Source organism: Scyliorhinus torazame, chromosome 7 (genome assembly GCF_047496885.1).
Source record: "Scyliorhinus torazame isolate Kashiwa2021f chromosome 7, sScyTor2.1, whole genome shotgun sequence".
In the NCBI taxonomy this organism is placed as follows: Eukaryota; Metazoa; Chordata; class Chondrichthyes; order Carcharhiniformes; family Scyliorhinidae; genus Scyliorhinus; species Scyliorhinus torazame.
Genome location: NC_092713.1, coordinates 12,317,424 through 12,340,565, shown reverse-complemented (window position 1 = coordinate 12,340,565; position 23,142 = coordinate 12,317,424). Strand labels below are relative to the sequence as shown.

The following is a 23,142-nucleotide window of genomic DNA, read 5'->3' as shown; positions in this document are numbered from 1 at the left end:
AGTTCCAGGATTTGGCCCCAGCGACAGTGAAGGAACGGCGATATATTTCCAAGTCAGGGTGGTGAGCGACTTGGAGGGGAACCTCCAGGAGGTGGGGTTCCCAGGTATCTGCTGCTCTTGTCCTTCTAGATGGTAATGGTCGTGCTTTTGGAAGGTGCTGGCTAAGGAACCTTGGTGAGTTACTGCACGGCTGCTACTGTGCGTCGGTGGTGGAGGGAGTGAATGTTTGTGGAAGGGGAGCAATCAAACGGGCTTCTTTGTCCTGGATGGTGTTGAGCTTCTTGAGTGTTGTTGGAGCTGCGCTCAACCAGGCAAGTGGAGAGTGTTCCATCACACTCCTGACTTGTGCCTTGTAGATGGTGGACAAGCTTTGGGGGGGGGGGGGGGGGGGTCAGGGGTTGAGTTACTCGCTGTAGGATTCCTAGCCTTTGACCTGCCCTGGTAGCCATAGTATTACATATGGCTAGTCCAGTTCAGTTTTGGTCAATTGTAACCCCCAGGCTGTTGATTGTGGAGGATTCAGCGATGGTAATGTCATTGAATGTCAAGGGGAGGAGGTTAGAAACTCTCTTGTTGGAGATGGTCATTGCCTGGCACTTGTCAGCCCAAGCCTGGATATTGGGCGGTAATTGGTTGGGTTGGATTTGTCCTGTTTCTTGTGTACAGTACACACCTGGGCAATTTTTCACATTGCCGGGTAGATGCCAGTGTTGTAGCTGTACTGGAACAGCTTGGCTATGGGTGTGGCAAGGTCTGGAGCACAGGTCTTCAGAAGACTATTGGCAGAATATTGTCAGGGCCCATCGCTTTTGCAGTATCCAGTGACATCAACCTGTAGCAACCTCGAAAAAAAGTCATTGCTCAGCCAAGGCCTCTCCTTGCCGTGGAGAGCAGCTGGCTAGATACTTCAAACAAATTACCATGAGACAAAACTGTGTAAGATTTTCATTTAACCTTGCTTAATTAACATGCTTGCTGAAATGTGAAAGATAATTACTGTGTGGAAGCAGAATACAAGTTACTTTAGGGAATGACCCAATAGTTAAATTGTCTGATAAGAAATTAATCCACTTAGAATCATAGAATTTACAGTGCAGAAGGAGGCCATTCGGCCCATTGAGTGTGCACCCAACCCTTGGAAAGAGCACCCTACCCAAGCCCACGCTTCCACCCTATCCCCGGAACCCAGTAACCCAACCCAACCTTTTGGACACTAAGGGGCAATTTAGCATGGTCAATCCACCTAACCTGCACATCTTTGGACTGTGGGTGGAAACCAGAGCATCCGGAGGAAACCCACGCAGACAGGGGGAGAAAGTGCAAACTCCACACAGACTGTCACTAGAGGCTGGAATTGAACCCGGGACCCTGGAGCTGTGAGGCAGCAGTGCTAACCACTGTGCCACCTTTAGACTGGCTAGTCATTAAAAACATTCATTTTGGGCACCAATAACTGACCAATTGGACAATGGAGCCCCTGAAAGTAGTCCAGAGGTGAGATAGACGAGAGAAAATTAGTCACAGGGAATCAGCCAGGGTGAGATTAGGAGAGGTGATACAAAGATCTGATCGATCAAGGATGGAAGGTACTTGCAAATGCCAATGAAGCCAATGATAGCTGGTTAACATCAGGGCAGATGCTTACCCCATGTTTTAGGCAAACAACTTAATATGTTATTGGATATTTTGTATGGAAGGAAATCGTTCTTGGGCAACATAGCTCTGTCAATAATCCATTCAGGTCCATTCCTGAAAAAAGAGCCTTTGGGAAGCCTCAGTGTACGAGGCAATGTGGGGAAACTCCCAAGGGTAGATCCATGCTATCCCTCCTAGATAATTTGACAAGGTGTTAAGACATGAGAACAGAGAAGGAAAGAGAAGGAAGAAGGAAAGAGTTGTTTCCGCTAGCCATACTAGTTACTTGTCACGGTCGAATGTTTTTGAGAAATAATTAATGCGTTACAATACATCGTAAGCTTGGATTAACCTCTACGTAGCCTGTATATTGTTTGCAGTTTATCCTGATTGCATAACTGATACCAACCACAAATTGTGCTTAAGTTAAACTATCAACAAGTAGGAAATATTAAAATTACAACAATGGTGGACCAACACAAACTTACACTGCTATTCCAAAACCAAAGCTATGAGCAATCCTTAACAATGAGACAGTCCGACTTACACACCATACAAAACAATTATTATTATGGCCAGCTTTGGACATTTGTTGGGATATTTAATAGTCGTGGGTGGCTGTCTTCACCTGGAAATGAGTCGTTTGAACTTCCTCTGACTCTGATTATTGTAATCCATCACATTCTCTCCCTTCCAGCCACCATGTAATCATTTCTCCTTTACCCTAAAGAGGAAAGTATAGTGACGTGACTTTGAAGGTCAAATTCAATTTAAAGTAAGTAAACAGATAATGAAATAAAACCCTTTCCAATGTTTTGCTTTACTCAAGAGTCCAAATAGTTGGTTTAACAGTAAACAAATGAAAGAGAACCTTTCAGCAACATTAGATTGTTTTCTGTTTCAGGAAAGCACAAACATGTTATGCGATAATCAAAGATAATCAGAAGGTGGTTTTCATGAAGTGGAATATTTCCAGAAATATCAGAAACAGGAGCGTTTTGAGCCTGTTCTGCTATTCAGTTAGATCGTGGCTGCTCTATATTTTAACTCCATCTACCAGCCTTGCTTCCGTCATTCTTTGTACCCTTGCCTAAGAAACGTCTATCAATCTCGGTCTTGTTATTTTCGATTCGCCCCCCAGCCCCAACACCATTTTGCAGGTATAGAGCTACTGGGAAGTGCTGTAGACTGTCAGAAGAGAGACGCCTCTGTCTGTTGGGAGCACGGGTTGGACGTGGATCGAGATTAGGAGATGGAGTATCGAAACAGGTCACAGTGGGTGTAATCCCATATTCACAACTGCCCCCCAAATCCATACTTTCAGAGAAGATGCTCTTGTGGGAAATGGTAATGTGTTGAACAGGTGTAATAGGGGCATTTCATTCCAGGCTTGGGATGGGCCATATTCCAGCATCCATTCCTGCCACTGCCTCAATTCACCTGCTGTTAAAATTCTCCTCCCTGTGGTATATAGAGCGCACCACACAAGGGCAAGGATTAGCCGATTTTTTGAAGGAGGAGAGGATGGGTGTGAGCATTGCGGGGCGGGGGGCCCGCTAATCACGTCCATATGTTTTGGTCCTGTCCAAAGCTAGAGGATTACTGGATGGAGGTTTTTAGGTTAATTTCCAAGGTGGTGCGCGTGAAACTGGACCCGGGTCCCCAGGAGGCCATATTCGGGGTGTCGGACCAGCCAGGGTTGGAAATGGGTGCGGAGGCAGATATCATAGCCTTTGCCTCACTGATCGCCCGAAGGCGGATCCTGCTGGGATGGAGAGCAGCCTCTCCACCCTGTGCCCTGGGGTGGCAGGGGGACCTGTTGGAATACTTGACCCTTGAGAAGGTTAAGTTCGAATTGAGGGGAAGCTCGGAGGGGTTCTACAAGTCATGGGCACTACTTATTGTGCACTTTCAAGAACTGGATAACATCGAACATTAGTTGGGGGGGATGGGTGGGAGGGTTGGGGGGAGGGGGCCGATGTGTGTTAATGGTGACTATGGGTAATCCCTGATTCCTTTTTGTCATTTGTTTATGTAAACATGAGGGCTGATGTTTGGGGGTTGGTGGGAGGATGGGATCGTTGTTATTGTTATGGGGATTGTCATATTTGTTGCTGATTATTGTTTATTGTTGGTGGGTGTAAATTCGGGAGAAAATGTGAAAAAGGAGAATAAAAATATTTTTTTTAAACTCTCCTCCGTGCTTTTTGTTTTTACTTCTAGCCTCAATCATTCCATGCACTCCTATCTGGTTTGCACCTTCTATAAACTCATCCAACGTTCATCTAAAGCTCATCCAGAATGTCCCCCACATTAACCAACTCCTGGGCCTGAATTTTATCTGCGACCTGCACACACGCTGGGCCGGACTGAAGCGGTCGTGTTTCATGGTCCCGCCCGAGATCAATTAAAGATTGAGTTACTGTGTTGTCTGGCCACTATTCCCACAAGTGACTTCTTACCTTTACTATTTTTTGTCTCTATCCAAACTGATTCTATATATTGACCGTTAGAGCAAACGTAATCTCTCACTCTTATACTAATGTCATCCTTCATCAACAGAGCTACACCAACAATTTTTCCTAGCTTCAGTTCTTCTGAAACATCAAGTATCCTTGAATATTCAGGTCCCAGACTTGGTCATGATAATGAACCTGAGGAGGCTGCAGGATAAACGTAAGTTAAATTTATTTACAAGGGTCTGCATAATGCAACATCTCACATCCCGTGCAATCCTAGCTTGGAGCATTTATCTCACCAGGCCCTGATCTGGGCCTGCTTTGAGTCTTTGCTCATAATGGGTTCGGTGGTAGGCCCTAATTGTTCCTTTAAGGACAACACAACAGAGTAAGGATCACCTGACCTGACAGACGAATTGGGGATCAGTGAGGAATCGGACCAGGGTGAGGAGGTCGCCTAAGCAGAGGTAGCCTAGAGCTAGCTGCAAACATGTTGCTGCTCTTGAAGTTCACTAAGTAAATCCCTTTTGGGGAAGTCTCTGAAAGTGCAGCATTCCAGTTACCTTGCAGACTTGCTCTGTGATGGCTATTAGGTCACACATATCTAATTCTATTTGAATGTTGTTGTGAAAGCATTAATTTACAGAGCATTTAGTTCTGTCATTCATTATTTTTGTCAATTCTGGCCTTATCTTCTGTTTCATTCTTAAATTTGGATGCTCTGTCCCTACCTGACTCGCTCTGTTATCATTATCCTTATTGCTCCATTGCCTTGGTCTTTCCCTTTAATTGACCACATCTTCCCTGCTGTGATCCCGATTAGCCTGTGAGATGCTTTTCCCTCGAGACCAGTGGAAGCTGCGTCATTGAATCTATTCAAGGATGAGTTCGGCAGATTTATGATTGGCAGGATTGTTAAGAAAGCTAATGGAATGCTCACCTTCATTGGCAGAGGTATAGAATATAAACGGAAGGATATAATGTTGGAATTGTATAAAACACTGGTGAGGCCACAACTGGAATATTGTCTGGAGTTCTGGTCACCACATTACAGGAAGGACGTTATTGCTCTGGAGAGAGTGCAGAGGAGGTTTACAAGAATGTTGCCAGGGCTGGAAAAGTGTAGCTATGAGGAGAGATTGGATAGGTTGGTGTTATTTTCCCTGGAACAAAGACTGAGGGGCAACTTAATTGAGATGCAGAAAATTATGAGGGGAAGAGATAGAGTGGGCAGGATAAAATAGTTTCCCTTGGTGGAGAATTCCGGACCCAGGGGACATAGATTCAGGATAAGAGGCAGAAGGTGTAGCGGGGACATGAGGAAGAACCTTTTTACGCATTGGGTAGTGGGAGTCCGGAATTCACTGCCCGAGTTGGTGGTGGAGGCAGAGACCCTAAACACTTTTAAAAGGTATCTTGATCTGTGCCATAGGTGCCTTAATCTACAGGGCTGTGGATTGGGTGCAGGAAGGTGGGATTAGAAGGGCACCTGGGTGTCCTCGGGCTGGACAAGGCGGGCCGAATGGCCTCCTTCTGTGCTGTAACTTTTCTATGATCCAAGAAAGTCAGGGGTTATAGGGGCCAGATGAGAAAGTGGAATGAGGTCACAATCAGATCAGCAATGATCCGATTGAATGGAGGAACATACTCAAGGGGTCTGTACCTATTTAAGTACCATATTTTATTCTTGTTATTAATTTTTTTTTATATAAAAAAATTTAATTTAGTTGTTAGCCAGATCTTGGTAGAAAGTTAGAGGAATGGCAGGGAAGGGAGTGCAATGTTCCTCCTGCAGGATGTTTGAGGTGAGGGATGCAGTTAGTGTCCCTGCTGATTTCACCTGCAGGAAGTGCTGCCATCTCCAGCTCCTCCAAGACCGAGTTAGGGAACTGGAGCTGGAGTTGGAAGAACTTCGGATCATTCGGGAGGCAGAGGGGGTCATAGATAGCAGCTTCAGGGAATTAGTTACACCAAAGATTGGAGATAGATGGGTAAATGTAAGAGGGACTGGGAAAAAGCAGTCAGTGCAGGGATCCCCTGCGGTCGTTCCCCTGAGAAACAAGTATACCGCTTTGGATACTTGTGGGGGGGGGGACTTACCAGGGGTAAGCCATGGGGTACGGGCCTCTGGCACGGAGTCTGTCCCTGTTGCTCAGAAGGGAAGGGGGGAGAGGAGCAGAGCATTAGTAATTGGGGACTCGATAGTCAGGGGCACAGATAGGAGATTTTGTGGGAGCGAGAGAGACTCACGTTTGGTATGTTGCCTCCCAGATGCAAGGGTACGTGATGTCTCGGATCGTGTTTTCCGGGTCCTTAAGGGGGAGGGGGAGCAGCCCCAAGTCGTTGTCCACATTGGCACTAACGACATAGGTAGGAAAGGGGATAAGGATGTCAGGCAGGCTTTCAGGGAGCTAGGATGGAAGCTCAGAACTAGAACAAACAGAGTTGTTATCTCTGGGTTGTTGCCCGTGCCACGTGATAGTGAGATGAGGAATAGGGAGAGAGAGCAATTAAACACGTGGCTACAGGGATGGTGCAGGCGGGAGGGATTCAGATTTCTGGATAACTGGGGCTCTTTCTGGGGAAGGTGGGACCTCTACAGACAGGATGGTCTACATCTGAACCTGCGGGGCACAAATATCCTGGGGGGGAGGTTTGTTAGTGCTCTTTGGGGGGGGTTTAAACTAATGCAGCAGGGGCATGGGAACCTGGATTGTAGTTTTAGGGTAAGGGAGAATGAGAGTATAGAGGTCAGGAGCTCAGATTTGACGTCGCAGGAGGGGGCCAGTGTTCAGGTAGGTGGTTTGAAGTGTGTCTACTTCAATGCCAGGAGTATACGAAATAAGGTAGGGGAACTGGCAGCATGGGTTGGTACCTGGGACTTCGATGTTGTGGCCATTTCGGAGACATGGATAGAGCAGGGACAGGAATGGATGTTGCAGGTTCCGGGGTTTAGGTGTTTTAGTAAGCTCAGAGAAGGAGGCAAAAGAGGGGGAGGTGTGGCGCTGCTAGTCAAGAGCAGTATTACGGTGGCGGAGAGGATGCTAGATGGGGACACATCTTCCGAGGTAGTATGGGCTGAGGTTAGAAACATGAAAGGAGAGGTCACACTGTTGGGAGTCTTCTATAGGCCTCCAAATAGTTCTAGGGATGTAGAGGAAAGGGTGGCGAGGATGATCCTGGATAAGAGCGAAAGTAACAGGGTAGTTATTATGGGAGACTTTAACTTTCCAAATATTGACTGGAAAAGATATAGTTCGAGTACATTAGATGGGTCGTTTTTTGTACAGTGTGTGCAGGAGGGTTTCCTGACATAGTTTGTTGACAGGCCAACAAGAGGCGAGGCCACATTGGATTTGGTTTTGGGTAATGAACCGGGCCAGGTGTTGGATTTGGAGGTAGGTGAGCACTTTGGGGAGAGTGACCACAATTCGGTGACGTTTACGTTAAGGATGGAAAGGGATAAGTATACACCGCAGGGCAAGAGTTATAGCTGGGGGAAGGGAAATTATGATGCCATTAGACGTGACTTGGGGGGGGATAAGGTGGAGAAGTAGGCTGCAAGTGTTGGACACACTGGATAAGTGGAGCTTGTTCAAGGATCAGCTACTGCGTGTTCTTGATAAGTATGTACCGGTCAGGCAGGGAGGAAGGTGCCGAGCGAGGGAACCGTGGTTTACCAAAGAAGTGGAATCTCTTGTTAAGAGGAAGAAGGAGGCCTATGTGAAGATGAGGTGTGAAGATTCAGTTGGGGCGATGGATAGTTACAAGGTAGCGAGGAAGGATCTAAAGAGAGAGCTAAGACGAGCAAGGAGGGGACATGAGAAGTATTTGGCAGGAAGGATCAAGGAAAACCCAAAAGCTTTCTATAGGTATGTCAGGAATAAGCGAATGACTAGGGAAAGAGTAGGACCAGTCAAGGACAGGGATGGGAAGTTGTGTGTAGAGTCTGAAGAGATAGGCGAGATACTAAATGAATATTTTTCGTCAGTATTCACTCAGGAAAAAGATAATGTTGTGGAGGAGAATGCTGAGCTCCAGGTAAATAGATTAGATGGCATTGAGGTACGTAGGGAAGAGGTGTTGGCAATTCTGGACAGGCTGAAAATAGATAAGTCCCCGGGACCTGATGGGATTTATCCTAGGATTCTATGGGAGGCCAGGGAAGAGATTGCTGGACCATTGGCTTTGATTTTTATGTCATCATTGGCTACAGGAATAGTGCCAGAGGACTGGAGGATAGCAAATGTGGTCCCTTTGTTCAAAAAGGGGAGCAGAGACAACCCCGGCAACTATAGACCGGTGAGCCTCACGTCTGTAGTGGGTAAAGTCTTGGAGGGGATTATAAGAGACAAGATTTATAATCATCTAGATAGGAATAATATGATCAGGGATAGTCAGCATGGCTTTGTGAAGGGTAGGTCATGCCTCACAAACCTTATCGAGTACTTTGAGAAGGTGACTGAACAGGTAGACGAGGGTAGAGCAGTTGATGTGGTGTATATGGATTTCAGCAAAGCGTTTGATAAGGTTCCCCACGGTAGGCTAGTGCAGAAAATACGGAGGCTGGGGATTGAGGGTGATTTAGAGATGTGGATCAGAAATTGGCTAGCTGAAAGAAGACAGAGGGTGGTGGTTGATGGGAAATGTTCAGAATGGAATACAGTCACAAGTGGAGTACCACAAGGATCTGTTCTGGGGCCGTTGCTGTTTGTCATTTTTATCAATGACCTAGAGGAAGGCGCAGAAGGGTGGGTGAGTAAATTTGCAGACGATACTAAAGTCGGTGGTGTTGTCGATAGTGTGGAAGGAAGTAGCAGGTTACAGAGGGATATAGATAAGCTGCAGTGCTGGGCTGAGAGGTGGCAAATGGAGTTTAATGTAGAGAAGTGTGAGGTGATTCACTTTGGAAGGAATAACAGGAATGTGGAATATTTGGCTAATGGAAAAGTTCTTGAAAGTGTGGATGAGCAGAGGGATCTAGGTGTCCATGTACATAGATCCCTGAAAGTTGCCACCCAGGTTGATAGGGTGGTGAAGAAGGCCTATGGAGTGTTGGCCTTTATTGGTAGAGGGATTGAGTTCCGGAGTCAGGAGGTCATGTTGCAGCTGTACAGAACTCTGGTACGGCCGCATTTGGAGTATTGCGTACAGTTCTGGTCACCGCATTATAGGAAGGACGTGGAGGCTTTGGAACGGGTGCAGAGGAGATTTACCAGGATGTTTCCTGGTATGGAGGGAAAATCTTATGAGGAAAGGCTGATGGACTTGAGGTTGTTTTCGTTAGAGAGAAGAAGGTTAAGAGGAGACTTAATAGAGGCATACAAAATGATCAGAGGGTTAGATAGGGTGGACAGTGAGAGCCTTCTCCCGCGGATGGAAATGGCTAGCACGAGGGGACATAGCCTTAAACTGAGGGGTAATAGATATAGGACAGAGGTCAGAGGTAGGTTCTTTACGCCAAGAGTAGTGAGGCCGTGGAATGCCCTACCTGCTACAGTAGTGAACTCGCCAACATTGAGGGCATTTAAAAGTTTATTGGATAAACATATGGATGATAATGGTATAGTGTAGGTTAGATGGCTTTTGTTTTGGTGCAACATTGTGGGCCGAAGGGCCTGTACTGCGCTGTATTGTTCTATGTTCTATGTTCTAAATAACCTGCTCCTGCCGCACCTTTTATGGTCGTATGAAATTTGGTCACTGCAAACTAATAGTCTTGAGATTCTCTTTCACAGCACATCTCTGACTGTCTATTTAAGCCACTCCCTGAAAGCGTTTAGATTCTGACTGCAATATAAATGGGTAAATACACCGGCTGTGGCATTAAGTTACATGCAGGGTCTGCATCGAGATATTTCGTTCTTGATCAAAAGGTACAAAATCCTGGCAAGTTAAAATCTGAAATAGAGACAGCATTTCTGAAGATGATCTTTTGCAGAAAGCAGTAATTGGGTAGCATGAGTATTCGTTTGAGTGGCAAATGGTGCAATTAGCCGCTACATATCCAGTTTTAAAACAGCTGAACCTTCCAGGGATTTTGATGTGCTAACCAGCTGTGAGCACTCTCAAGTGGAATCTTTAGCTTTTCACCCTCTGGGGTTTAACTGCACAATGCAGCATGCCAGATTACACAAGCCTAGCTCCAGACATGGTGTGTCCATTTAGCCCACAAATCAGTTTCAATGACATCCTCTTTGCCCAAAGGAATTGTAGCCAGATAGATGGATAGTTAATGGATGACGTGATTATCCCTGGGTGTGTGAGGTGAGACTGGTTGATATCTAATGCATTTCAGCACAAGCTCGAATGGAATGTGTGTGGTATTATAGGTATTACGGTATCTGATAGGCTAAAGCACCATTGGTGGAAACTGTATGCTTTCTATTGATTAGAATGTATGATATCTCCGCCCTGCTAGGGGGGGTATAAGAACCCGTGCCGCCCCAGCAGCCTTCATTCTGTACCTGAGCTGCTGGGGGAAACATCAAGCTTATTAAAGTCTTCAGTTGGACTACAACCTCGCTTTAGTGGTCATTGATCGTGCATCAATTTAATAAGCTAGTTTATTTAAGAAGAAAGGATGGATCTCCGAATCAAGCCGGAGTGTCTGCAACTTAGCCCCCACGCGGCGAACTCAGCGGCAATCTTTAAGCACTGGCTGGCGTGCTTTAAAGGGTATCTCGAGACGGCCGAAAACGCACCCACGGGAGAGCACAAACTGCACGTCCTGCACTCAAGGGTGAGCCCGGAGATTTACGCCCTCATCGAGGAAGCGGAAGACTTCGATGCAGGAATAGAGCTGCTAAAAGGACACTATATTCGCCCGGTATACCAGGTCTACGCCCGGCACCTGCTTACAACAAGGTGACAAACCCCTGGGGAATCGCTGGAGGAATTCTACCGTGCACTCCTGGTGTTGGGAAGAAGCTGCAACTGCCCGCAAGTTTCGGCGAGCGAACACATGGAACTCTTAGTCCGGGTCGCTTTTGTGGCAGGTATGCTATCTTCTCAAATCCGCCAGCGTCTGTTAGAAAAGGACACCCTGGGTCTCAGGGAGGCATGGGACCTTGCAGGCTCCCTGGACGTGGCCTCCAGGAACGCCCGCACTTATGTTCCCGACCGTGCGGCAGTTCCCTGGGCAGCGTGGAACCCCTCCACGGCCGACCCCGAGACTTCCCCCATTCCCCCACAGGCCTGCACTGCAAGGTGGCCTGGCAACCCCGAGGGGCCCCGCTGCTACATTTGCGGGCAGGCCAAGCACCCCCGCCAGCGCTGCCTGGCCCGCGCATCCACCTGCAAGGGATGCGGCAAAAAGGGCCATTTTGTGGGGGTATGTCAGGCCCGAGCGGTGGCCGCGGTCTCCAGCGGCGAATGCGGACCGCAACCACAAACTTCTCCACGGGCCCCGTGCAGCCAGCGGTCGCCGCCATCTTCATATCCTGGGGCCATGTGCAGACCCCGGGCGCCGCCATCTTGTTCCGTGGACGACACATTGGAGGGATGGGCGCCACCATTTTGTGCACCCCCAGCCATGTGCGACCAATGGGAGCCGCCATCTTGGATGAACCCCCAGGACACTAGCTTGGCTGACCACGCACTGCCCGAAAAGAACTCTCAACTGCTGCGATTAGCCTCGGTGACTCTGGATCAGTCTCGGCCTCGAACACTCTCAACTGCTACGACGACCGTATTCATCAACGGGCACGAGACGTCCTGCCTAATCGAATCTGGGAGCACGGAGAGCTTCACACACCCTGACACGGTAAGGCGCTGTTCTCTCCTCATCCACCCCATTAATCAAAACATTTCCCTGGCTTCCGGTTCCCACTCAGTGGAGATAAAGGGGTTTTGTGTAGCAAACCTCACAGTCCAGGGAAGGGAGTTAAAAAATTTCCGTCTCTACATCCTTCCCCACCTCTGCATGGTTACACTCCTGGGTTTAGACTTCCAGTGTAACCTTCAAAGTCTGACCTTCAAATTCGGCGGCCCTATACCCCCCCTTACTGTCTGCGGCCTCGTGACTCTTAAGGTCGACCTGCTTTCCCTGTTTGCGAACCTCACTCCGGATTGCAAACCCATCGCCACCAGGAGCAGACGCTACAGTGCCCAGGACCGGATCTTTAGGCCGAGGTCCAAAGGCTACTGAGGGAAGGGGTAATTGAAGCCAGTAACAGCCCCTGGAGAGCCCAAGTAGTGGTGGTAAAGACCGGGGAGAAGCACAGGATCATAGGATGGTCATCGACTACAGTCAGACCATCAACAGGTTTACTCAGCTGGACGCATACCCTCTCCCCCGCATATCCGACCTGGTAAAAAGGATTGCACATTATAAGGTCTTCTCCACGGTGGGTCTCAAGTCCGCCTACCACCAGCTCCCCATCCGTACTAGTGACCGCAAATACACTGCCTTCGAGGCAGATGGGCGGCTTGATCACTTCTTAAGGGTTCCCTTCGGTGTCACCAACGGGGTCTCGGTCTTCCAGCGCGAGATGGACCGAGGGAGTACAAGGCTTCATTTTTATCTAAAGTTTAGTCTTTCTTTTATTTAGTTAATTAACTTAAAAGTTGCTGTTTGGTTTAGAAGAAGGTGAATTTTCAATCAGCTTTAAACAGGCTTCTACTTGGAGGCACTTGCAGCTGGAGCTTGTTAATTAGTTAATTGGATTAGGCCAGTTTTTCAGAGGTAGATTCACAGTATAAAAGTGATCCCCTACAGTGCAGACTTTGTTTGCACTGAGTGCTGAATTTGGTGCATTTGAGTGTGATAGTGAGAGTTTGGTGACCGAGGGAGTGCTGAATTTGGTGCATTTGAGTGTGATAGTGAGAGTTTGGTGACCGAGGGAGTGCTGAATTTGGTGCATTTGAGTGTGATAGTGAGAGTTTGGTGACCGAGGGAGTTAGGTGAGGAGGGAGTAAGGTGCTCCTTTCATTTCATTTCCTACATTTCCACAAAGAGCGAGAAGAGAGCCAGGAGTTTACAGAAAGTGTAGCTGACTGGGAGCAGAGTCGGAGGGCGGAGATCTAGTTAGTCCACACGGCAGCTATATTCTGTAAGGTAAGAGGGGATGGAGGCTAGGCCAGTTACATGCTCCTCCTGTAGGATGTGGGTGGTGAGGGATACCACCGGTGTCCCCGCTGACTATACCTGCGGGAAGTGCACCCAACTTCAGCTCCTCAAAGACCGTGTTAGGGAACTGGGGCTGAAGCTGGATGAACTTCGGATCATCCGGGAGGCAGAGGGGGTGATTGAGAAGAGTTACAGGGAGGTAACCACACCCAAGGCACAGGACAAGAATAGCTGGGTTACAGTCAGGGGGAAAAAACAAACAGGCAGACAGTGCAGGGATCCCTCGTGGCCGTTCCCCTTCAAAACAAGTATACCGTTTTGGATGCTGTTGGGGGGGATGACCTACCGGGGGAAGGCCCTAGCGGCCAGGTCTCTGGCACTGAGTCTGGCTCTGGGGCTCAGAAGGGAAGGGGGGAGAATAGAAAAGCAATAGTTGTAGGAGATTCAATGGTTAGGGGAATAGATAGGAGATTCTGTGGTCGCGAGCGAGACTCCCAGAAGGTATGTTGCCTCCCGGGTGCCAGGGCCAGGGATGTCTCGGATCGTGTCTTCAGGATCCTTAAGGGGGAGGGGGAGCAGCCAGAAGTCGTGGTGCACATTGGTACCAACGACAGAGGTAGGAAAAGGGGTGTGGAGGTAATAAACAAGTTTAGGGAGTTAGGCTGGAAGTTAAAAGCCAGGACAGACAGAGTTGTCATCTCTGGTTTGTTGCCGGTGCCACGTGATAGCGAGGCTAGGAATAGGGAGAGAGTGCAGTTGAACACGTGGCTGCAGGAATGGTGTAGGAGGGAGGGCTTCAGGTATTTGGATAATTGGAGCGCATTCAGGGGAAGGTGGGACCTGTACAAGCAGGACGGGTTGCATCTGAACCAGAGGGGCACCAATATCCTGGGAGGGAGGTTTTCTAGTACTCTTCGGGAGGGTTTAAACTAATTTGGCAGGGGAATGGGAACCGGATTTGTAGTCCAGCAACTAAGGTAGCCGATATTCAGGACTCCAAAGCGTGTAGTGAGGCAGTGGGGAAGGGAACACTGACAAAGGAGAGTACTTGCAGGCACGGAGATGGGTTGAAGTGTGTATACTTCAACGCAAGAAGCATCAGGAATAAGGTGGGTGAACTTAAGGCATGGATCGGTACTTGGGACTACGATGTGGTGGCCATCACGGAAACTTGGATAGAAGAGGGGCAGAAATGGTTGTTGGAGGTCCCTGGTTATAGATGTTTCAATAAGATTAGGGAGGGTGGTAAATGAGGTGGGGGGGGTGGCATTATTAATTAGAGATAGTATAACAGCTGCAGAAAGGCAGTTTGAGGAGTATCACCCTAATGAGGTAGTATGGGTTGAAGTCAGAAATAGGAAAGGAGCAGTCACCTTGTTAGGAGTTTTCTATAGGCCCCCCAATAGTAGCAGAGATGTGGAGGAACAGATTGGGAAACAGATTTTGGAAAGGTGCAGAAGTCATGGGGTAGTAGTCATGGGCGACTTTAACTTCCCAAATATTGAGTGGAAACTCTTTAGATCAAATAGTTTGGATGGGGTGGTGTTTGTGCAGTGTGTCCAGGAAGCTTTTCTAACACAGTATGTAGATTGTCCGACCAGAGGAGGGGCAATATTGGATTTAGTACTGGGTAATGAACCAGGGCAAGTGATAGATTTGTTAGTGGGGGAGCATTTTGGAGATAGTGACCACAATTCTGTGACTTTCACTTTAGTAATGGAGAGGGATAGGTACGTGCAACAGGGCAAGGTTTACAATTGGGGGAAGGGTAAATACGATGTTGTCAGACAAGAATTGAAGTGCATAAGTTGGGAACATAGGCTGGCAGGGAAGGACACAAGTGAAATGTGGAACTTGTTCAAGGAACAGGTGCTACGTGTCCTTGATATGGGTGTCCCTGTCAGACAGGGAAGAGATGATCGAGGGAGGGAACCATGGTTGACAAGAGAGGTTGAATGTCTTGTTAAGAGGAAAAAGGTGACTTATGTAAGGCTGAGGAAACAAGGTTCAGACAGGGCATTGGAGGGATACAAGATAGCCAGGAGGGAACTGAAGAAAGGGATTAGGAGAGCTAAGAGAGGGCATGAACAATCTTTGGCGGGTAGGATCAAGGAAAACCCCAAGGCCTTTTACACATATGTGAGAAATATGAGAATGACTAGAGCGAGGGTAGGTCCGATCAAGGACAGTAGCGGGAGATTGTGTATTGAGTCTGAAGAGATAGGAGAGGTCTTGAACGAGTACATTTCTGCTGTATTTACAAATGAGAGGGGCGATATTGTTGGAGAGGACAGTGTGAAACAGATTGGTAAGCTCGAGGAAATACTTGTTAGGAAGGAAGATGTGTTGGGCATTTTGAAAAACTTGAGGATAGACAAGTCCCCCGGGCCTGACGGGATATATCCAAGGATTCTATGGGAAGCAAGAGATGAAATTGCAGAGCCGTTGGCAATGATCTTTTCGTCCTCACTGTCAACAGGGGTGGTACCAGGGGATTGGAGAGTGGCGAATGTCGTGCCCCTGTTCAAAAAAGGAACTAGGGATAACCCTGGGAATTATAGGCCAGTTAGTCTTACTTCGGTGGTAGGCAAAGTAATGGAAAGGGTACTGAAGGATAGGATTTCTGAGCATCTGGAAAGACACTGCTTGATTAGGGATAGTCAGCACGGATTTGTGAGGGGTAGGTCTTGCCTTCCAAGTCTTATTGAATTCTTTGAGGAGGTGACCAAGCATGTGGATGAAGGTAAAGCAGTGGATGTAGTGTACATGGATTTTAGTAAGGCATTTGATAAAGTTCCCCATGGTAGGCTTATGCAGAAAGTAAGGAGGCATGGGATAGTGGGAAATTTGGCCAGTTGGATAACGAACTGGCTAACCGATAGAAGTCAGAGAGTGGTGGTGGATGGCAAATATTCAGCCTGGATCCCAGTTACCAGTGGCGTACCGCAGGGATCAGTTCTGGGTCCTCTGCTGTTTGTGATTTTCATTAATGACTTGGATGAGGGAGTTGAAGGGTGCGTCAGTAAATTTGCAGACGATACGAAGATTGGTGGAGTTGTGGATAGTAAGGAGGGCTGTTGTCGGCTGCAAAGAGACATAGATAGGATGCAGAGCTGGGCTGAGAAGTGGCAGATGGGGTTTAACCCTGAAAAGTGTGAGGTTGTCCATTTTGGAAGGACAAATATGAATACGGAATATAGGGTTAACGGTAGAGTTCTTGGCAATGTGGAGGAGCAGAGAGATCTTGGGGTCTTTGAAAGTTGCCACTCAAGTGGATAGAGTTGTGAAGAAGGCCTATGGTGTGCTCGCGTTCATTAACAGAGGGATTGAATTTAAGAGCCTTGAGGTGATGATGCAGCTGTACAAAACTTTGGTAAGGCCACATTTGGAGTACTGTGTACAGTTCTGGTCGCCTCATTTTAGGAAGGATGTGGAAGCTTTGGAAAAGGTGCAAAGAAGATTTACCAGGATGTTGCCTGGAATGGAGAGTAGGTCTTACGAGGAAAGGTTGAGGGTGCTAGGTCTTTTCTCATTAGAACGGAGAAGGATGAGGGACGACTTGATAGAGGTTTATAAGATGATCAGGGGAATAGATAGAGTAGACAGTCAGAGACTTTTTCCCCGGGTGGAACAAACCATTACAAGGGGACATAAATTTAAGGTGAAAGGTGGAAGATATAGGAGGGATATCAGAGGTAGGTTCTTTACCCAGAGAGTAGTGGGGGCATGGAATGCACTGCCTGGGGGAGTAGTTGAGTCAGAAACATTAGGGACCTTCAAGCAGCTATTGGATAGGTACATGGATTACGGTAGAATGATATAGTGTAGATTTATTTGTTCTTAAGGGCAGCACGGTAGCATTGTGGATAGCACAATTGCTTCACAGCTCCAGGGTCCCAGGTTCGATTCCGGCTTGGGTCACTGTCTGTGCGGAGTCTGCACATCCTCCCCGTGTCTGCGTGGGTTTCCTCCGGGTGCTCCAGTTTCCTCCCACAGTCCAAAGATGTGCGGGTTAGGTGGATTGGCCGTGATAAATTGCCCTTAATGTCCAAATTGCCCTTGGTGTTGGGTGGAGTTGTTGAGTTTGGGTAGGGTGCTCTTTCCAAGAGCCGGTGCAGACTCAAAGGGCCGAATGGCCTCCTTCTGCACTGTAAATTCAATGATAATCTATGATTAATCTAGGACAAAGGTTCGGCACAACATCGTGGGCCGAAGGGCCTGTTCTGTGCTGTATTTTCTATGTTCTATGTTCTATGTTCTATGAATGGTTGACCGGTACGGCTTACGGGCAACATTCCCGTATCTCGATAATGTCTCCATCTGCGACCATGACCAGCAGGACCACGACACCAACCTCCGAAAATATCTCCAGAGCTCTAAAATCCTTAACCTTACATACAAGAAGGATAAATGCGTGTTTAGCACCGACCGCCTAGCCATCCTCGGCTACGTAGTGTGAAATGGAGTTATAGGCCCCGACCCTGAACGCATGCGCCCTCTTATGGAGTTCCCTCTCCCTCGCTGCTCCAAGGCCCTGAAACGTTGCCTCGGGTTTTTTAGCTACTACGCCCAGTGGGTCCCTAACTACGCGGACAAGGCCCGTCCCCAGATCCAATCCACAGCTTTTCCCCTGTCTATAGAGGCCCGCGAGGCCTTCAGCCGCATCAAAGCAGACATTGCAAAGGCCACGATGCATGCCATCGACGAGTCCTTCCCCTTCCAGGTGGAGAGTGATGCGTCCGACGTAGCTCTGGCGGCAAAACTCAACCAAGCGGGCAGATCTGTGGCCATCTTCTCTCGTACCCTCCATGCTTCTAAAATCCGCCACTCAGTCGAAAAGGAGGCCCAGGCCACAGTAGAAGCTGTGCAACATTGGAGGCATTACCTGGCCGGCAGGAGATTTACTCTCCTCACGGACCAACGGTCGGCTGCTTTCATGTTTGATAATGCACAGCGGGGCAAGATAAAAAACGACAAGATCTTGCAGTGGAGGATCGAACTCTCCACCTACAACTACGAGATCTTGTATCATCCCGGGAAGCTAAAAGAGCCTCCTGACGCCATGTCCCGCGGCACATGTGCCACCGCACAAGTGGACCGCCTCCGAGCCCTCCATGAGGGCCTCTGCCACCCGGGGGTCACTCGCTTTTTCCATTTTGTCAAGACCCGCAATCTGCCCTACTCCATCGACGAGGTCAGGACAGCCACCAGGGACTGCCAAATCTGCACAGAGTGCAAACCGCACTTCTACCGACCAGAGAAAGCGCACCTGATAAAGACTTCCCGTCCCTTTGAACGCTTCAGCATGGACTTCAAAGGCCCCCTCCCCTCCAGCGACTGCAACATGTACTTCCTGAACGTGATTGATGAGTACTCCCGGTTCCCATTCGCCATCCCCTGCCCTGACATGACCGCAACCACCGTCATCAAGGCTCTCCGTAGCATCTTTTCACTGTTCAGGTTCCCCGCATACATACACAGTGATAGGGGGTCCCCCTTTGTGAGCGACGAACTGCGTCAATTCCTGTTCAGCAAGGGCATTGTGTCGAGCAGGACGACCAGTTACAACCCCCGGGGTAATGGGCAGGTAGAGAGGGAGAACGGAACGGTCTGGAAGAGCATCCTACTGGCCCTACGGTGCAGGAACCTCCCAGTCTCCCAATGGCAAGAATGTCTCCCGGATGTCCTCCACTCCAGCCGGTCACTGCTTTGTACGACCACCAATCAGACACCCCATGAATGTCTCCTTGTCTTCCCTAGGAAGTCTACCTCTGGGCCTTCGCTCCCGACCTGGCTGGCAGCACCCAGACCCATCCTGCTGCGAAAACATGTGCGGGCGCACAAGTCAGACCCGTTGGTCGAGAGGGTCCATCTGCTCCATACTAACCCCCAGTACACCTACCTGGCGTACCCCGACGGCCGACAAGATACGGTCTCCCTATGGGACCTGGCACCCACCGGAACCCCACGCACATCCCAGCCACCAGTCCCACCCTCCCCTCCACCGCAGCACCTTACAGTAGGATCGGTCCTTCCGCCGGCCCTGTCTAGGCACCCCCCCCACCCACCGATGCCCCCCGCAGGCGCACCCTTCCCAGGTCAACCGTTTTCCCCACCAGCGCCGTCTAGGGGTGCCAAAGCTACCATGGAGATCGAAGCCACGCTCCCGGAGTCACAGACGCCCGAGCCTCCACCGGACTCACCACCAAAGCTCCGACGATCACAGAGGATGACCAGGGCCCCCGATCAACTGATTGCTTCATTTTAATTGTAAACTGTAAATATAAACCATCAAATGTACTTAGCTACCAGACTTGTAAATAGTTACTAAACACTGTACGGAGGTATTACGGTACCTCCATAACTAATTATACCACGTTGCCATGTTTTGTAGTTTCAGGCCACCCCCGCCGGACTCTTTTTTAACAGAGGGTGAATGTGGTATTATAGGTATTACGGTACCTGATAGGCTAAAGCACCATTGGCGGAAATTGTATGCTTTCTATTGGTTAGAATGTATGATAGCTCCGCCCTGCTAGGCGGGGTACAAGAACCCGTGCCGTCCCAGCAGCCTTCATTCTGTACCTGAGCTGCTGGGGGAAACATCTAGCTTATTAAAGCCTTCAGTTGGACTACAACCTCGCTTTAGTGGTCATTGATCGTGCATCAATGTGTTTTCCATGTTGTTTATCCAAATCTAGGCCGATTCCCAGTGAAGTATTGAGGGAGTGCCGCACTGATTTATGTGCTAACTTTCAGGTGAGGTGCTAAAACGAGGTCCTATCTGCTCTCTCAGGTGGACATTAAAAGATAGTTTCAGACTAGTTCGGCACAACATCGTGGGCCGAAGGGCCTGCACTGTGCTGTACAGTTCTATGTTCTATATGTCACTATTTTGAAGCAGAGCAGGGGCGTACTCCCTGGTCAATCTTTATGCTTCAGTCAACACCAACAAAACAGATTGCCTGCTCATTGCACAGTGCTGTATACTTTAAGATAGGGTATAGTTGTATTGGAAACAGTTCAGATTAGATTCACTCGGCTGATTTAGGATGAAGGGGTTGGTTTCTGAGGAAAGGTATAGCAGGTTGGGTTGTTTGTAGTATACATAAACGATTTGGAGGAAAATGTAGCTGGTCTGATTAGTAAGTTCGCGGATGACGCTGAGGTTGGTGGAATGACAGATAGTGTTGAGGCTTGTCAGAGGATACAGCAGGACATCGATAGGTTGGAGACCTGGGCAGAGAAATGGCAAAAGAAGTTTAATCTGGACAAACGTGAGGTAATGCATTTTGGTAGGTCTAACAGAGAGGGGAAATATACCGTAAATGGCAAAACTCTTAGGAATATAGAAAGTCAGGGAGATCTGGGCGTGCAGGCCCACAGATCTTTGAAAGTGGCAACACAAGTGGACAAGGTAGTCAAGAAAGCATACGGAATGCTTGCCTTCATAGGATGGGGCAGGCACTCTTTACTAGAGTGGAGGGGTCAGTCACCAGGAGGCATAGGTTTAAGGTCCGTGGGGCAAGGTTTAGAGAAAATGTGAGGCAGGTTTTTTACACAGAGGGTGGTGAGTGCCTGGAAGGGGCTGCCAGGGGAGGTTGTGGAAGCAAATACACTAACGGCGATCAAAAGACATCTTGACAAAGACATGGATAGGATGGGTATAGAGGGATACAGCACTTGGAAGTGCTAAGGGTTTTGGCCAAGAGTGGGATCATGGGTACAGGCTGGGAGGGCCGAAGGGCCTGTTCCTGTACTGTGTTGTTCTTTGTTCTATGTTCTATACTCATTGGAGTTTAAAAGAAACATTGTCCAGAATTCTCCTGCTGTTGCCACTCACTCTTCCCACCGGCAGCGCACCCCGCCCACCCATTTCCCGGCGGCATGGGGTGGCTTCAATGGGAAATCCCATTGACAAGGGGTGGCAAGAGACAATCCTGCCACCAGTGAACGGGGTACTGCCAAGAAATTTGTGGCTGGGTAACAGGAGAATCTAGCCCATTATTGAAACAAATAAGATTCTGGGGGAGCTTGATGGGGTAAATACCAAGAGGATGCTTCCCATCACCGGGGAACCTAGAACAGGGGGGAGCCGTTTCAGAATAAGCAGCCCCCCATTTAGGATTGAGATGAGAGTGGATTTCTTCTCTCAAAGCATTGTTAGTCTTTGGAATTCCTTTAGCCAATGAGAAGTGGAGACTGGGTCATTGAACACATTCAAGGCTGAGTTAGATAGATTCTTGATAGACAAGGGTGTCAAGGGTTATGGGGGCAGACAGGAAAGTGGAGTCAAAGGCACAATCCAACCAAGCATGATCATAGTGTATGGCAAAGCCTGCGAGGAGCTGAGTGGCCTACTGCTGTTCCTATATCTTATGAATGTATGATCCTATTATCACTGTTGTTTGAAGATTCTTGCTGTGCACACATCGGTTGCTGTCTTTCCCACATTACAAGACTTCAAAGTATCTCATTAGCTGTAAAAGTGCTTTGGGACATCCTAAAAGTCACCATATAAAGGCAAGACTTTGGACTGGATTCTCCGCCCCCCCCCCCCCCCCCCCCCCCCCCCCAGCTGCGCGTTTCTCGCTGGAGGCGGGATTAGCTACACCCGCCCCTTGTCGTTGGGATTTCCTATTGAAGACACCCCACGCCCCCAGGAAATCCACGGGCGGGGTGCGCTGCCAGCAGCAAAAGTGAATCACAAAGGCCAACAATTCTGGCTTTTCTCTTACCAAATGTAAATTTCATGGTTATAACACGTGTTCTAAAACTCTGTCCTGAACTGCTTAAGCCATTATTAGATTTATTTGAAAGCAGCCTACAAGAACTAAAGCATTTATTTCACTCACATTTTGAAAGAAAAAATCTTGAACATGTGAAATCTGTATATATTAATGGCTCCCTCATGACATTACTCATAGATATCCAAGAGCCCGAATGTGACATTTAGATACTGAGGGGATTTTATTTAATTGGCCAGTGTTTTAAGGTTTTCACTTATTTTCTGTGTCCAAATTTGCAAGTGAAAATAAATGGCTTGTAAATTTCCAAGGTCACTGAGAGAGTAATTGTACCTTCCTTGACTTCAGTTGACAACTTTCAAACTAAAATGCATAGATTTTGTTCAGCAAAGGTTATTAAAGCAGGCTGGTAAATGGAGGTAAGATACAACCATGATTGAATTGAATGGATTATTTGATAGTTTGCGGCAAAATAAAATGTAGTGTTTTTGATTGCCTTTTCCTTACCTAATGTCCACATTTGCACATTTCAAGCTGGGGGTCATTGGAAAACAATGTCCCCCTTCATATTTGGGGGTGCCTGGGGTAATTTTAGCAAATACATTGCTACTCTATTTACATCGAAATTAGAACACAGGAACAGACCATTCAGCCAATTGGTTGACGCCATGTTCCACACCAGCTTTCTTACAGCCTATTTCATCTCATCCTATCGGGCATGTTCTTTTCTCCCTCATGAACCTATCCAGCTTCCCCTTAAATTGATCTGTGCTGTTCATCTCAATGACATAGTATGGCAGCACGTTGCACATTCTAACCAGACTCTGGATAAAGAAGCTTCTCTTGAATACTTATAATTGGATTTATTAGCGACCACCTTGTGGCCCAGAGTTTGACATATTGCGATGGTGAGGAAATGGGATGTAAAGGAGGGATTGGCTGGGGGACAGCTGGAGGCGGCGTCATGTAGGGGGACGGGTTTGAGGGCATTGTTGTCGGCACCTGTTCTGTTCTCGCCGGACAAGTACTCTGTGAGGCCAGTAGTGGCATCAGCTTTGAGGGTGTGGAGTCGGTGCCGGCTACAATTTGGCCTGGAGAGCATGTCACTGTGGGCGCCAAAACGCGACCACCCGAGGTTTGTGCCTACAGGCAGGGCTGGTTCCGAGGTTCCGGGCAGTGGCGGCAGGTGGGGCTCGAGCACTTTAGGGACTTGTTTAGAGGGGGAAATTCA

The 23,142-nt window shown here is 48.2% G+C and overlaps 1 protein-coding gene across 2 annotated transcripts in view; it reads right to left on the bottom strand.

Moving 5' to 3' along the window:
• Window positions 1-391: 391 nt before the first annotated feature.
• Window positions 392-23,142, bottom strand: part of LOC140426033 (atrial natriuretic peptide receptor 2-like) — a 130,848-nt gene continuing 108,097 nt past the window's right edge. Inside the window, exon 23 of one of the 2 annotated variants that reach the window (XM_072510327.1) lies at window positions 392-2,359. In XM_072510327.1, the coding sequence (XP_072366428.1) occupies window positions 2,300-2,359 (60 nt within the window). In that variant the 3' untranslated portion in view covers window positions 392-2,299. The remainder of the gene's footprint in view (window positions 2,360-23,142) is intronic. The other variant, XM_072510328.1, reaches the window with a different exon arrangement.